Consider the following 12,718-nt stretch of genomic DNA (forward strand, 5'->3'; position numbering starts at 1 on the left):
GTTACTCTAGCTAAACTTTTTCTCCTTCTTTTAAAGTTCATCAGGTTAACTGTGTCCAACTGCTGTTTTGGATTATTGTACAAAAAGTTTTTTGAATTTGAGGACTCTTGATTGGTTTGCTCTTCAGTTTTGTTCTTACATTGCATCTGTTTGGCTGTTTTATCATTGTTCCATTGCATAAACCATAGGAAGATATTCTGACATTTGCATATATTCAAAGAAATGATTGAAAAATCTAGAGCAAAATGTTAATTTTTCAACAATTCTTTTAAACACTAATGGTTTTCCCACTCACTAATATACTAATGATGTGTAAAATCTTTCTAGTAATCCTGTGGTCATTTTGTCTTGCTGTCACACTCATGAGGTACATTGCACCAAAGAGCAGCTGTTCCAGAAAAGCGAAGATACTCTGTGTGGATTTTGTCTTAATGGTTGCTACATTTCTAAACTCTCACTTGATTACCTTTACAGTTTTTGCTGCCATGCATTTGTGTGTGTGTGTGTGTGTGTGTGTGTGTGTGTGTGTGTGTGTGTGACATGCAGGCATTCAACTGTCTTGTGATTTTGACATACATGTGAAAATTAAAATTTGTCATGCACTAGAGACTTTTGTGGTAAGGAAGGACTTTGCAGACTATATCATGTGTTTAGTTCAAGAGAGTTGGTTTTCCCCTGACAGAGGAAAGCTGACTTTCTGAGACACTTGCTCAGATGTATTGATATGACTTAACTGGAAAACAGATGTTAGAGTAAAAATATATTGTCTCCATATTTTTATTAAAGAGAAGAAAGACGCAGTGATATTTTTCCTACAAGTCCTTTGTGGACAGTTTTAGGGCTCTCTAAAACAATGAATTGTGGGCTTTAGTTATGGAAAAAATGAAGAAGTTGATTGCAAATGTCATACTGGTAACCCAAAATGCCATCTCGGTCAAAAACAGTCACAGGGATACAAAGTTTTGGTTGAGGTTGCCCAGATGTTTGCTCAGATAAAAATCACCCTCAGCTTCAGGCACTTTAGCCTTATACTTGAGTTTGTAATTAATTCGTATGCCCTTAAGAGTCCAGATTAGACTCTGAAGAGTAAAAGTGACTTAGTAAAATCATTACAAATCCTTATGTTGAGTGTATGCTGCACATCTAAGGAAATATCCAACATATTAGAAATATATAAATATTGATAATATATATGGAGTTTTGCTTTATTATCAAAGAAGGGTACATTCTCTATGCCATATGTTTAGTTCAATTAGTAAGCAATTTAAAATATCCTCAACAACAGAGAGATAAAACAAAAATATTTTATAAAACACGTCTTCTAGTAGAACAATGTTACATCCTCTAGAGGATTCCCAGAAATCCTCTGTTTTATTTGTAAGTTGCCTCAGGTTAAGATGAGCAAAGCGGCTGAAAAAAAATTCTATGTAACTGATAACAAAAAGCCAGTGCCGCAGGGTTAGAGAATGAATCCAAACCTCATTCTTGTAGCACTGCCTCTCTGCAGTGAGCCCCAGAAGATGGGGCAGGAGGAAGTACACCCTGAGTGAGAGGGAAAGTCTAATTGCAAAGAAGTGTTGCATTATTTTTGTCTCGAAAACAGCAAAAAGTAAGTATGCAGTTGTGTTGTAAAGTAAGTTCACATTCAGAATGTAGAGGTTTAGCAGCAATGGTGAGAAGAGAGTCCTACACAGGGAGCAGGTTGAGGATGTGAGACTGTAAGGATCATTGTAAAGGCCACACGGATTGAAGAAATGCTTCCAGACCTTGAAAGTGTTGTAGTCGCGAGGCACACTCCTCTGCTCCACAGCCCCATCACAATAAATTACTGGACTCCAGGTCCTCTTCTGCTTTGTTAGCAAGTTTTGTAAGTTTGGAGTTTTCTACTTTAATGACATTTTCCCATAAGAAAGAAAGAAAGAAAGAAAAAAAAAGCCTAGTTTGCTAGCTTGTGTTGAGTGGGAAGATATTTTGATTCCAGTAGAGTGAAGAAGCGGCTGCTTGTAATGGTCAGTACTGGAGCAAGTTCATGCCCGAGGCCCGTGGAACTCTCAGTACTTCCACCTTCTTTCCTACATTCACAGACCAGGCTGCATTTTCCCATAGCCACTGTAAGGTCAAGGAACTGATGACCAAAGAACCCTAGAAGTACTAAATACTAGAAAACAGCAAAATGAAAAAAGAGGCAAGTCCAGGGGTAAGCGCTCACATGTCACAGATAGTCACTAAAATGTTGCCACTATATACTCATAATCTCCACAATTTATAACAGTTCATTTTAGTAGGTTTCTCTTTTTAAAATGTCCCTGTGTGTTGAAGACACCCAGTTCACTACTGAAAGAAAAGCAGTGTGGCGACCCTCTTTAGTGGCACGAGATCCACACTTAATCAGGTTTCGATCATTTTGTGGAGCCTGCATTTGGAGTGATGGTAAAAAGACTTGAGTTTTGTTCTCATATTCCATTAAAATACTGTTAATTGTCTGTTGAAAAGTGTTCAAGTCTGCTGGTTTGGGGGAAGGGTGAATTATTATATTTCGCATAAGTAACAAATCAGCACTTAAGACATCAAACAGCCCATTTGTTAATGACACACAGTACTTTCTCCTAACTAGACTTGGGTGGTACCAACCGCAGCAGCAATCATTCTCACTCAAATCATGGTCACCTCTGCCAACAAGACTTCTACCAGTTCTAAGGGGTTACTGCTGAATCATTGACGATTACTCTAATTTTGATGATAATTGTTGCTTCAGGTTCCGTAATGCCGCAGCAGTTAGACATTAATGATTATGCGTGCCCTAAGAAGTGTTGATAAGGGAATGAGATTACAATCTTGTACAATTTTAGCTGACAAATTAAAGTGTAAATTAGGTTTTCCCTTAGACAGAAAATAAGTTACCTGAGAAGCCAAGTGTATGTGAACCTTCGGTCATTCTCCATTTTCTTTATCCTGTTTTGCAGATATTCAGAGCATCAGAGGGTTAGCGGTGGACTGGGTTTCACGTAATTTATACTGGATTAGCTCAGAATTTGATGAAACACAAATTAACGTGGCCAGGCTAGACGGCTCTTTGAAAACCTCAATTATCCACGGAATCGATAAGCCACAATGTCTGGCAGCTCACCCAGTCAGGGGGTAAAGTATGATTTTTTTTAAATTTACAACATTTTGGACTTTATCTCAGATTTTACATAAAACGATTGTTTAATTCAGATGATACATATATTCAGCATAGAGTCAAAATGTAAATTAGAGTATGAAAATTGTTAAAGAAACTCAGAGTCCTGGTTAGAGAATTCTATCCAAATGAATGCAATTTGTAAGCTCTCATTAGTGTGTTTTTAGGGAATGAGAGTTTAGAATAAAAAGAGTTGTGGAGGAAAAGCAATTTCATTTTGAATGCTGGATGTGAAAATTTTCTACGAGTGGTCACTTCTCCTGTCTCTGGTGGGTAGAGGTGCCTGTGTGATACCACAGTTTTCAGGAATGGTTGAAATGAGTTTCTTCCCATCTACAGATTCTAATACCTTCTCAGCCAAGAGGATTCAGGTTTGATGAAGGACAAAATGAGAGCGGTTTGCTGTAGGCTTGGTTAAGCATCAGATTTGGATGTAGATGGAAAATGAGAATAAGATGAAATTTTTCTAAGAAAGGAAAATGCAAAAGACATGCTTTCCTCCTAGGAAAATGCACAGGGGCCCAACACTTTTAGGACTTTTGGAAAAAGAATTAATCTGTTGCCTAGAATGTTTTCTAACTTCTTTTGTTGCCACATGCTTCCTTTTAATAAATGGATCTGAATATAATATCTAATCCATATCTTTTGAATTAAGGAAACTATACTGGACAGATGGAAATACAATAAACATGGCAAATATGGATGGGAGTAACAGCAAGATTCTCTTTCAGAACCAAAAGGAACCAGTTGGTAAGTATTTTTTTAATATTAATAGTAACAGGTTTAATGTGATACTCTTGCATGACTTAGAACTAAACACTTAAAAAATTACAGATTAATAATACATAATAATAATAACCATTATCAAGTTGATTGGTTCCCATGGAATCGGTTTTCTCTGCATGAGATTTCTTTTGTGTGAGGGAGGGGTTGCTATTAAACTTCCTTAGCACACAGACTGCCTGAGTGTCTCTGTGGCAGCTTCCTATGTGCATATTATGACATTTGATGCTTCCACTTGTTCCCCTCCCTTCCCAACTCTGCCACTCTCTTCCTTCTGTTTTCATTCTGTTAGAGTACCCTTCCCCTTTTACCCGAGTTAAGGGTTCTAATATTGCACTGAAAGCCAGAACCACAAGCAATTTGCAGAGGAAAGGGGTTATTTCACTTCCACTTCCACATCACAGTCCATCATCAAAGGAAGTTAGAGCAGGAACTCAAGACAGGAAGCTGGAGGTACGACCCAATGCAGAAGCATGGTTGGTTGCTTTTTACACAAGCACTGAGTATTTAACCCAGGTCTTAATGTTCCTGTGCCAAGCACTTTGCTGACTGGGCCATCTCCTCAGCTCTTAAAGGGAATTTAATTTATATTTCTTCCATTGTTAAGGATGTTGAACATTTTTCCCCACTGTTTATTGGCAGTTTATTTCTTTTCCTGAGAACTATTAATTCAATTTATTAGGCTGTGTATTGATGAGATATCTTGGCTATTTTTATATTGAAGTTTTGAAGTTATTTACATATTTATGCAATAACTCCCTGTCTAGTATGTAATTGGCATATTTTTTCTCCCAATGTGTGGCTGTTTCTTCACTCTGATAGTTGTTTCATTTGTTACACAAGACTTTTCCAATGTCATCAATCCTATTTGTCAATTCTTAAAGTTATTTCCCTTTTAGAAGGTCCTTGTCCAGACCTACACTTGATGTTTTATTTATATTTCCTTCTAGAAGTTTCAGAATTCCAGGAATTACATTACTATGCTTGATGCACTTTGAGTTCACTTTGTACAGGGTAGAGATATGGGTGTGCTACCACTTTTCTGGTTGCAACACTTGTTGAAAAGGCTATTTGCTTCCCAGTGTATGCTGTAGGTAAAATAGGTTTCAACACAGGAAAAGTCCTCATGACCCCACCAAAAATTACTCTTAAAACTTGTAATATAATTTTAACAAAATAGGAAGATAAAAAATCAAGATATAGCCTTCAGTAGCTTAGAAGAATGTTCTTGCTTAGTATGTAGTAGGCAAACCTAACACATGCAATGGGAAGACTCAATATTATGACACTGAAGAAAGACACTGAAGAAGACAAAAAGATGGATATACTTTCAATATTTATGTAGTTAGTGACCAATAATGAAAAAATAAATTTATTGCAGAAGTGACCTACATATTTAATATAATGCCCATCAAAATTCCCATTACATTCTTAGGACTAAAAAGTTAATCTGAGAATATCCATGGAAACATACAGAATCCAAAATAGCCAAAGCAATTCTAGCAGGAAGGGAGGAGCTAAGTATATCACTGTGTCCAATCTCAGACTACAACATAGAGCTACAATAAAAAATAGAGATGTAGAAATAAACCTAATGAATTCTTAAGGGCTGTTTGGTTAGGACTAGGATCCTATTTAGCACAAGAACTAATTAACAAGTGAAAATTGTAAAAGTTTGGTTAAATTCTCATGAACATGTGGGTCTTCTGGTGATCGTGAAGTCCTAAGAAATGTTCAGGTATAATACTTAACTTTAGACAAAGAACAGCTAATTTGGAAGGAATGTGCAACAGGGGAAATATGTGCCATGACTGTGTTACATATATGTAACAGATATATGTAGATGAGATATATGAGACATGGAACAACTCAGAGTTCATTTATTTGGAATCTTTGTAACCAAGTTTCTAATTTGTAGTGATCAGAATCCTTACATCTTGATCCATGAAGGATAATGTCATCAAGCACTATGTATGGAAGCCTTGTTGTACAAAGGACAAAATAGGTCAGCAGCCCATTTAAAGAAAATCAGAGTTTCTCAGATGAATTAATTAGAAAAATTGTTATGTCAATTCATCATATTTTCTCTGAACTACTTCAGAGGCAAGGAGGGAAGATGCTTGTCATTGAGACAGAAAAACAAGTCTTTTAATCTGAAATATTATTTTGCATCATATTTAACACTTGATTTGTTAAAGCAGAGCAATGTTGACATTCTTGAGCTGTTCCTATAAAACATTCTTAAAATCACAAAAATTATTTTAGAAGGTAAATGTGCATATATATATATATATATACATATATATATATGTATTTTAGAAGGTAACAGGTATATGTGTGTACTAATATACTTTCTTTACCTCCATGTTTCTTGTCTCATATTTTTATATCTTTGTGAGACAAAAGTATAACATTTGTTTGTAATTTTACAGCATAATTTCAAAAATGCATGATAACTTGACTTTGTTTGCTTCTATTTTAAATATGAAAATTACAAAATATACAATAGAAAAATCAGTTTGACTTTGAGGTGTATATAGAATACTTTAAACTTTAAAAAGTAATATAAGCTGAAGTTTTTCATCAATAGCTTCATTAATGGTTTCTTCATTTTTAAAAATGTGGAAATACACTGACTTGATGTAGCTCATTCCCTATAGTAATAATTTCAAATAAGTACAGTACCACTAAAGGTTGAAATCATGCCTTTTGTGTAGCCTTAAATAAACCATTTTGTGTAAACAATATAATTACTAGTTCTATTCTTTATACTATTTGTTTTGAGATTTGTACACAGTTGAAATGGAGGCTAGTGTTAGAAATCTGGGGCATACTGAAATGCAAATCCTTCTGTAACAAAGACGGAGCAGAAGAAATGACTTTACAAGGTCCAGCTCCATACACAGGACTCCTTTTAAATGGAGGAGGTTCAGCTGCTGTTTGTCAGGGGCAGCCTAGAATGTTCAGAGCTAAGAGCTTTGATGAGAAATCAATCTTTACACTATAATTTGGCAATCATGGGTTACATTAAATACAAATTTATATGCTTGAAGACTTTGCCTTAACCAGACCCCTATTAAAATATTGAAATAAAAATACCACAAAAGCCTGCATGTTATAAAGGACATTTGTTTAGAAGGGTGAATGGGGGAGGGTGAGAGGAGGGCAAGTGGAAGAGTTTGAATGAGGGAGAGTGTGATGGGGGAGGGTGAGTGTGTCTACATGTCCTTTGCATTTGCTTCATGAGATGCTGTGTCCTGCATGCTACTATCACTGCAGTGACAAATGCTGGAAACCTGCTCCCTTTCTGTTATTGTTGTCTCTGGAAATGACTTTAAAATAAAATTTCAAAACACTTTTATAAAATGGGAAGCTGTTTTACTCCTCTGCCTGAGGTTTTCTCAAGCAGCCTATCATGAGTAACATGTCTGGGTTGGTAAGTGACAAACCTTCTCCATCCATAACTACCCATACAAATTGAGTAGCCTGAGCCCTTCAACAATTGAAAAACTTTCACATTTCCAAAAACCATTCCTGATGCCACATTTGGGGGATATAGTGTTTCAGACAATGTTTATGTCTCATAAAACAACAAATCTATGTTTATCACTACAGTGACAATTATTGACAATCTGTATGACTTTAATGCATAGCTTATTTTGTAGAAAACTGTTTCAATTTCTATAAAATGGAGATATTGGTACCTGATATGTGATCATGTGGAGTTACAGATTTGGAGCAACATCTCATGTTTCAGCAATATGATCCATATTTAGTTGGTGCTCCAGGACATTCTTAGACTTGCCCTGGGACATTAAATTCTTGCTTTTCATAGCATAAACTGGAAATGGCATAATTATCTAAGAAAACAATATAAATAAATATGTGTAGCATGTTCACTGCTAAAATCTGAGATACAAATCAAGCCTGGTAAGACCTTCTTAGTATTCAGTTCTGGATGATGAGCCTGGAGGTGTTATATCCACCCCACAGAATGCTAGCTCCTCTAAATGTGACCAAAAACTACTCTGTTTTTAAAGCATCTGAGTTTTTTGATGTTGTTGTTAGGGGCATAGAAAATAAAATTTATCTTAGTATTAGTAATGCATCAGATGAGAGAAGGAAATGTTGAAATGAAAAATAAAATATAGAGAACTGTTTACTGCAGGTCCTTCAGTTAGTCAGTTGGTTAGGATGTGGACCATCAATATAATTTCTGCTCAGTGAATAGTGCAAGATTTTATGACAGGAGTTTTTCAATCATTCGATTTTTCTAGTGAAGAGATTTTGTATCTTTCAGGAAGTTTCTCAGGTGAGCAATATTATTACCTACAAAATTTTTTAAAAGGTTCTAAAATGCTTTTATATTAGTTTTATAGTTCTTTGAAATAAATTCAAAGACCTCACACATGCTTGGGAAGGTGTCTACTACTTAGCTAGACCTAGCGTGTATTTCTTTTGTACATATTTTCTGGAAGTGGTCTTTTATAATACGGAATTCTAACCTTAAAGCCACATGTATATAGACAGCTTGATGTGGCTGGAGGTTCTTTATCCTGCCTGCCAGTTTCCAAATATACACCCAGAAACTTACTATTAATTATAATTGTTGGGCCAGTGGCTAAGGCATATATATAACTGACTAACTCTAAAAATTAGATTAACCCATTTCTATTATACTATATTTTACCAAAAGCCTCATGGTTTTTTTTTACCTCACATCTTATCTCCCCAGCAGCTACATGGCATCTCCCTGACTCTGCCTTCTTTGGATTTCCTGCCTGGCTATCTCTACTTGGTCACTGGTCAAAACAGCTTTTCAATCAATAAAAGCAACACATAGTCTCAGCAAACAAAAGGACATCTCTTATCATCTCCCCTTTTCTGTCTAATTAAAAAGGAAGGTTTATGATTGACATAGTACAATTAATTATAAAAAAATAGTTATCAAGCAAGAATTATAGTTACAATATTTAGTCTATTTGTATTTGGTGTAATTAAAGAAATTACTCTATCATCTATCCTATCTTTGTGAATCTGAAGTTTTACATCTAATTTACATTTTATCACAACTAAGAAAAACTATAATTCTAAGTATCTAGTCTTCAACTCCAGCAAACACCCTACAGGCATATTCACCTTAGTAAACAAGAAGTGCACTGTCAGTTACTTCCATAACTCTAGAAATGACAGAGATATTATGCTGCCTGGACAGTCACCCAACGTTCTTTTCTAACATTGGAGGATCTATCTTTAGCCTATAGGCCTAGAGTATCTGGCAGACTTCTTAGTGACACAGGAAATTTGAAGATATGTTCTGCCTTCTATAGACAAAATTCATCAGTTGATTTGTTCAATGTCCTATAGAATGTCTGGTAGTTTCCTCTGTAGAACAAGAATCCTAAAGGACTGTTCCATCTTGTTTTGGCAACTTTAGCAGTCACTTTCCTTTGGGTCCTGCATGTCCAGTGTATGCAGCATACAATCAAGTAGTCTATGCAAGAACAGTTTTTTGCCCAAACGGCTAGTCTCACCACACTGAAGGTAAAATCCAAAAGGAGCTTCTTTGATGACCATGACCCTCTTGAAGTAATTGGTACTGTCAGGAGCAGATGTATCTCACTTTTGAGAAAAGTCTATGTTCTTAAAACATTTTAAATGCTGTATTATGTAGGTGTTTTAATTGTTTTAAGACTACCTATCCATCTGAAATATATCTCTGCATATCTAGAAAACCTAACATGACTACAAGCTTGACTATCATAGATTACTATTAATTTGTATTTTTTAACTATTTATTACAGTTTTAACTGAGCTGTAGAAACACAATTCCTTAAACAAGAGTAGAAATATATACACTGTATAACAAAATTTACCTTAAATTTCTATCAAAAACCAAAATCCATGCCAATGTAAAGTATTCATTTCTATATCATATCTCCTGTTGCATTCTTTAGAAAAAGACTGACTGTGTCCCTTAACCATTAATAACCAAAACAATTTGAATGAAAACACATATTTATAAAACTATTTGGGGATTTGGATGTAGTTTTTTAGACTACTTCCTACTGATTGTTGGACACAGCGTTCTTATGGGGACCCAGAGAAAATTTAGAATTATAGATAAATCTTGGCTGTAGTAGTCTGTAAGGTTGCACATCCTCAGCCAGTTGCTTTGAAGCTGTTCTGGACATTGGATCACCTGGGGCATGGCTTCCATTGGAGAACTCTTTGAGGTCTTACTTGATCAAACCATATGTGCCTGGAAGGAATCCACAGGTTCTCATCTTCTGTGGAAATAAAAGCAGAAGCTCTTTTCCAAAGCAATGTATCCTTAGACCCAAAATATGAAATTAAGATCCCTTTATGTTGGTTTAGCTTAGCAGCTCCCACAATCAAATGTCTCTCTGCAGTTAGCTTATTAGGAGTCAAAAATTTTTTAAAAAAACACACAATTGTATACATAATCTACACTCCATGTATATTTTTCACCTTTAAATATTCCATTATAATTTTTATACTCTTCTCCTTTAAGGAGATCAGTTTATTATCCTTAAATTATTTATTTTAATCTATGACTCTATCCTCTCTCTCAAGCCCATGTACCTTCAGCAAACACACTGTGAACCATTTACATGCCTTTTTGTATTAATCTCTTATTGTGTATCTATTGTTCTTTTATGATCAGGAGTTTTTTTAGAATGCTAAGCTGGGGTCGCTAGGACCATCAGCAGCAGCTATGACTGCTGGCTCTACCCCATACGGATTTCCAACATGACAGGGAAATGTTTTATGTTACTAGTTAGGATTAGAACGTTCTTTTAGAGGAAGTGTAGGGGAAATTAGTTCTGCCAATAGATTTGGGGTATGGGCTTTAAGGGGTGGCTTCTTGTCTGCCAACATGACCTTTGTTTTTCCATTTTTTATTTAAATTAGAAACAAGATTGTTTAACATGTCAATCCCAGTTCCCTTTCCTTCCCCTCCTCCCCTGCCCCCCATTAACATTCTACCTATCCCATACCCTTTCTGCTCCCCAGGAAGGGTGAGGCCTTCCATGGGGGGGTTTACAGAGTCTGTCATACCCTTTCAGATAGGGCCTAGGCCCTCTCTTGTGTGTCTAGGCTGAGGGAGTATCCCTCTATGTGTAATGGGCTCCCCAAGTCAATTCTTTTTTTCCAAAGTTTTTTATTTGAATTAGAAACAGGATTGTTTTACATGACAATCCCAGTTCCCTTCTCCCACCCATCCTCCCTTACCCGCCCCCCACAACTAAAACTTTATCTGTCACATAGCTCTTCTGCTCCCCCAGGATAGTGAGGCCTTCCATAGGGTGTCATCAGAGTCTTTCATATCCTTTGGGATAGGGGCTTGTGTCTTGGCTCAGGGAGTATTCCTCTATATGGAATGGGCTCCCAAAGTCCACACCTATGCTAGGGATAAATACTGGGCTTCTACAGGAGGTCCCATAGATTTCTGAGGTTTCCTCACAGAAACCCATGTTCCTGGGGTCTGGATCAGTCCCCAGCTATCAGACTGGGGAGCAAGAGTTCCCAGATTTTCAGGCCAGCTGTTTCCGTGGGTTTCACCAGCCTGGTCTGGACCTCTGTGCTCTTCACTGGTCCTTCTCTGCATCTGGGTTCCAGTTCAGATCTGTGATTAGTTATGGGTGTCTGCTTCTACTTCCACCAACTGCTGGATGAAGGCATATAAGTCAGTCATCAATCTCATAATCAGGGGAGGGCATTTAAGGTAGCCTCTCCTCTATTGCTGAGATAGTTAGCTGGTGTCATCTTTGTAGATCTCCAGACATTTCCCTAGTGCCTGATTTCTCTGTAAACCAAAAATGTCTCCCTCTATTATGATATCTCCATTCTTGTTATCGTGTATTTTTTCCCTGACTCATACTTTCTGCTCCCTCATGTCCTCGGCATCCCTCTTCCTCTCCCCTTCTCATTCTCCTAGCTCCTTCCCACCTCTTCCTGAGCTCCCATTTGCTCAGCAGATCTTGAACCTCTTTCCTTCTACAGGGGATCATGTATGTCTCTCTTAGGGACCTCCTTGTTTATTAGCTTCTTTGGCAGTGTGGATTGTAGGCTTGTAATCCTTACTCTATGTCTAAAATCCACATGAGTGAGTACATATCATGTTTGTCTTTTTGCGATTGGGTTACCTCACTCAGAATGGTTCCTTCTAGATCCATCCATTTTCTTGCAAATTTCAAGATTCCATTTTTTTTTCCACTGAGTAGAACTCCATTGTGTAAATGTACCACATTTTCTCTATCCATTCTTCAGTTGAGGGGCATTTAGGCTGCTTCTAGTTTCTGGCTATTACAAATAGTGCTGCTATGAACATCGTTGAACATATGTCCTTGTTATATGAATGTGCTTCTTTTGGGTATATGCCTAGGAGTGGAATTGCTGGATCTTGTGGTAGACTCATTCCCATTTTTTTGAGGAGTCGCCATACTGATTTCCAAAGTGGCTGTACAAGTTGGCACTCCTACTGGCAGTGGAGAAGTGTTCCCCTTTCTCCACACCCTCTCCAGCATGAACTGTCATTGGTGTTTTTGATTGTGGCCATTCTGACAGGAGTAAGATGGTATCTCAGAGTTGTTTTTATTTGCAGTTCCCTGATGGCTAAGGATGTTGAACACTTTATGTGTCTTTCAGCCATTTTACATTCCTCTATTGAGAATTGTCTATTTAGTTCTGTACCCCACTTTTTAATTGGTTGTTTGGTGTTTGGGGGAC

General features: G+C 36.8%; 1 protein-coding gene across 1 annotated transcript in view; it reads left to right on the forward strand.

The window, feature by feature from the left end:
* LOC100773941 (low-density lipoprotein receptor-related protein 1B) overlaps nt 1–12,718 on the forward strand; it is a 1,050,824-nt gene that overhangs the window by 425,831 nt on the left and 612,275 nt on the right. Inside the window, exons 28-29 of the mRNA XM_035447074.1 lie at nt 2,964–3,138; nt 3,837–3,931. Of these exons, the coding sequence (XP_035302965.1) occupies nt 2,964–3,138; nt 3,837–3,931 (270 nt within the window). The remainder of the gene's footprint in view (nt 1–2,963; nt 3,139–3,836; nt 3,932–12,718) is intronic.

This window comes from Cricetulus griseus, chromosome 6, assembly GCF_003668045.3.
Source record: "Cricetulus griseus strain 17A/GY chromosome 6, alternate assembly CriGri-PICRH-1.0, whole genome shotgun sequence".
Classification (NCBI taxonomy): Eukaryota; Metazoa; Chordata; class Mammalia; order Rodentia; family Cricetidae; genus Cricetulus; species Cricetulus griseus.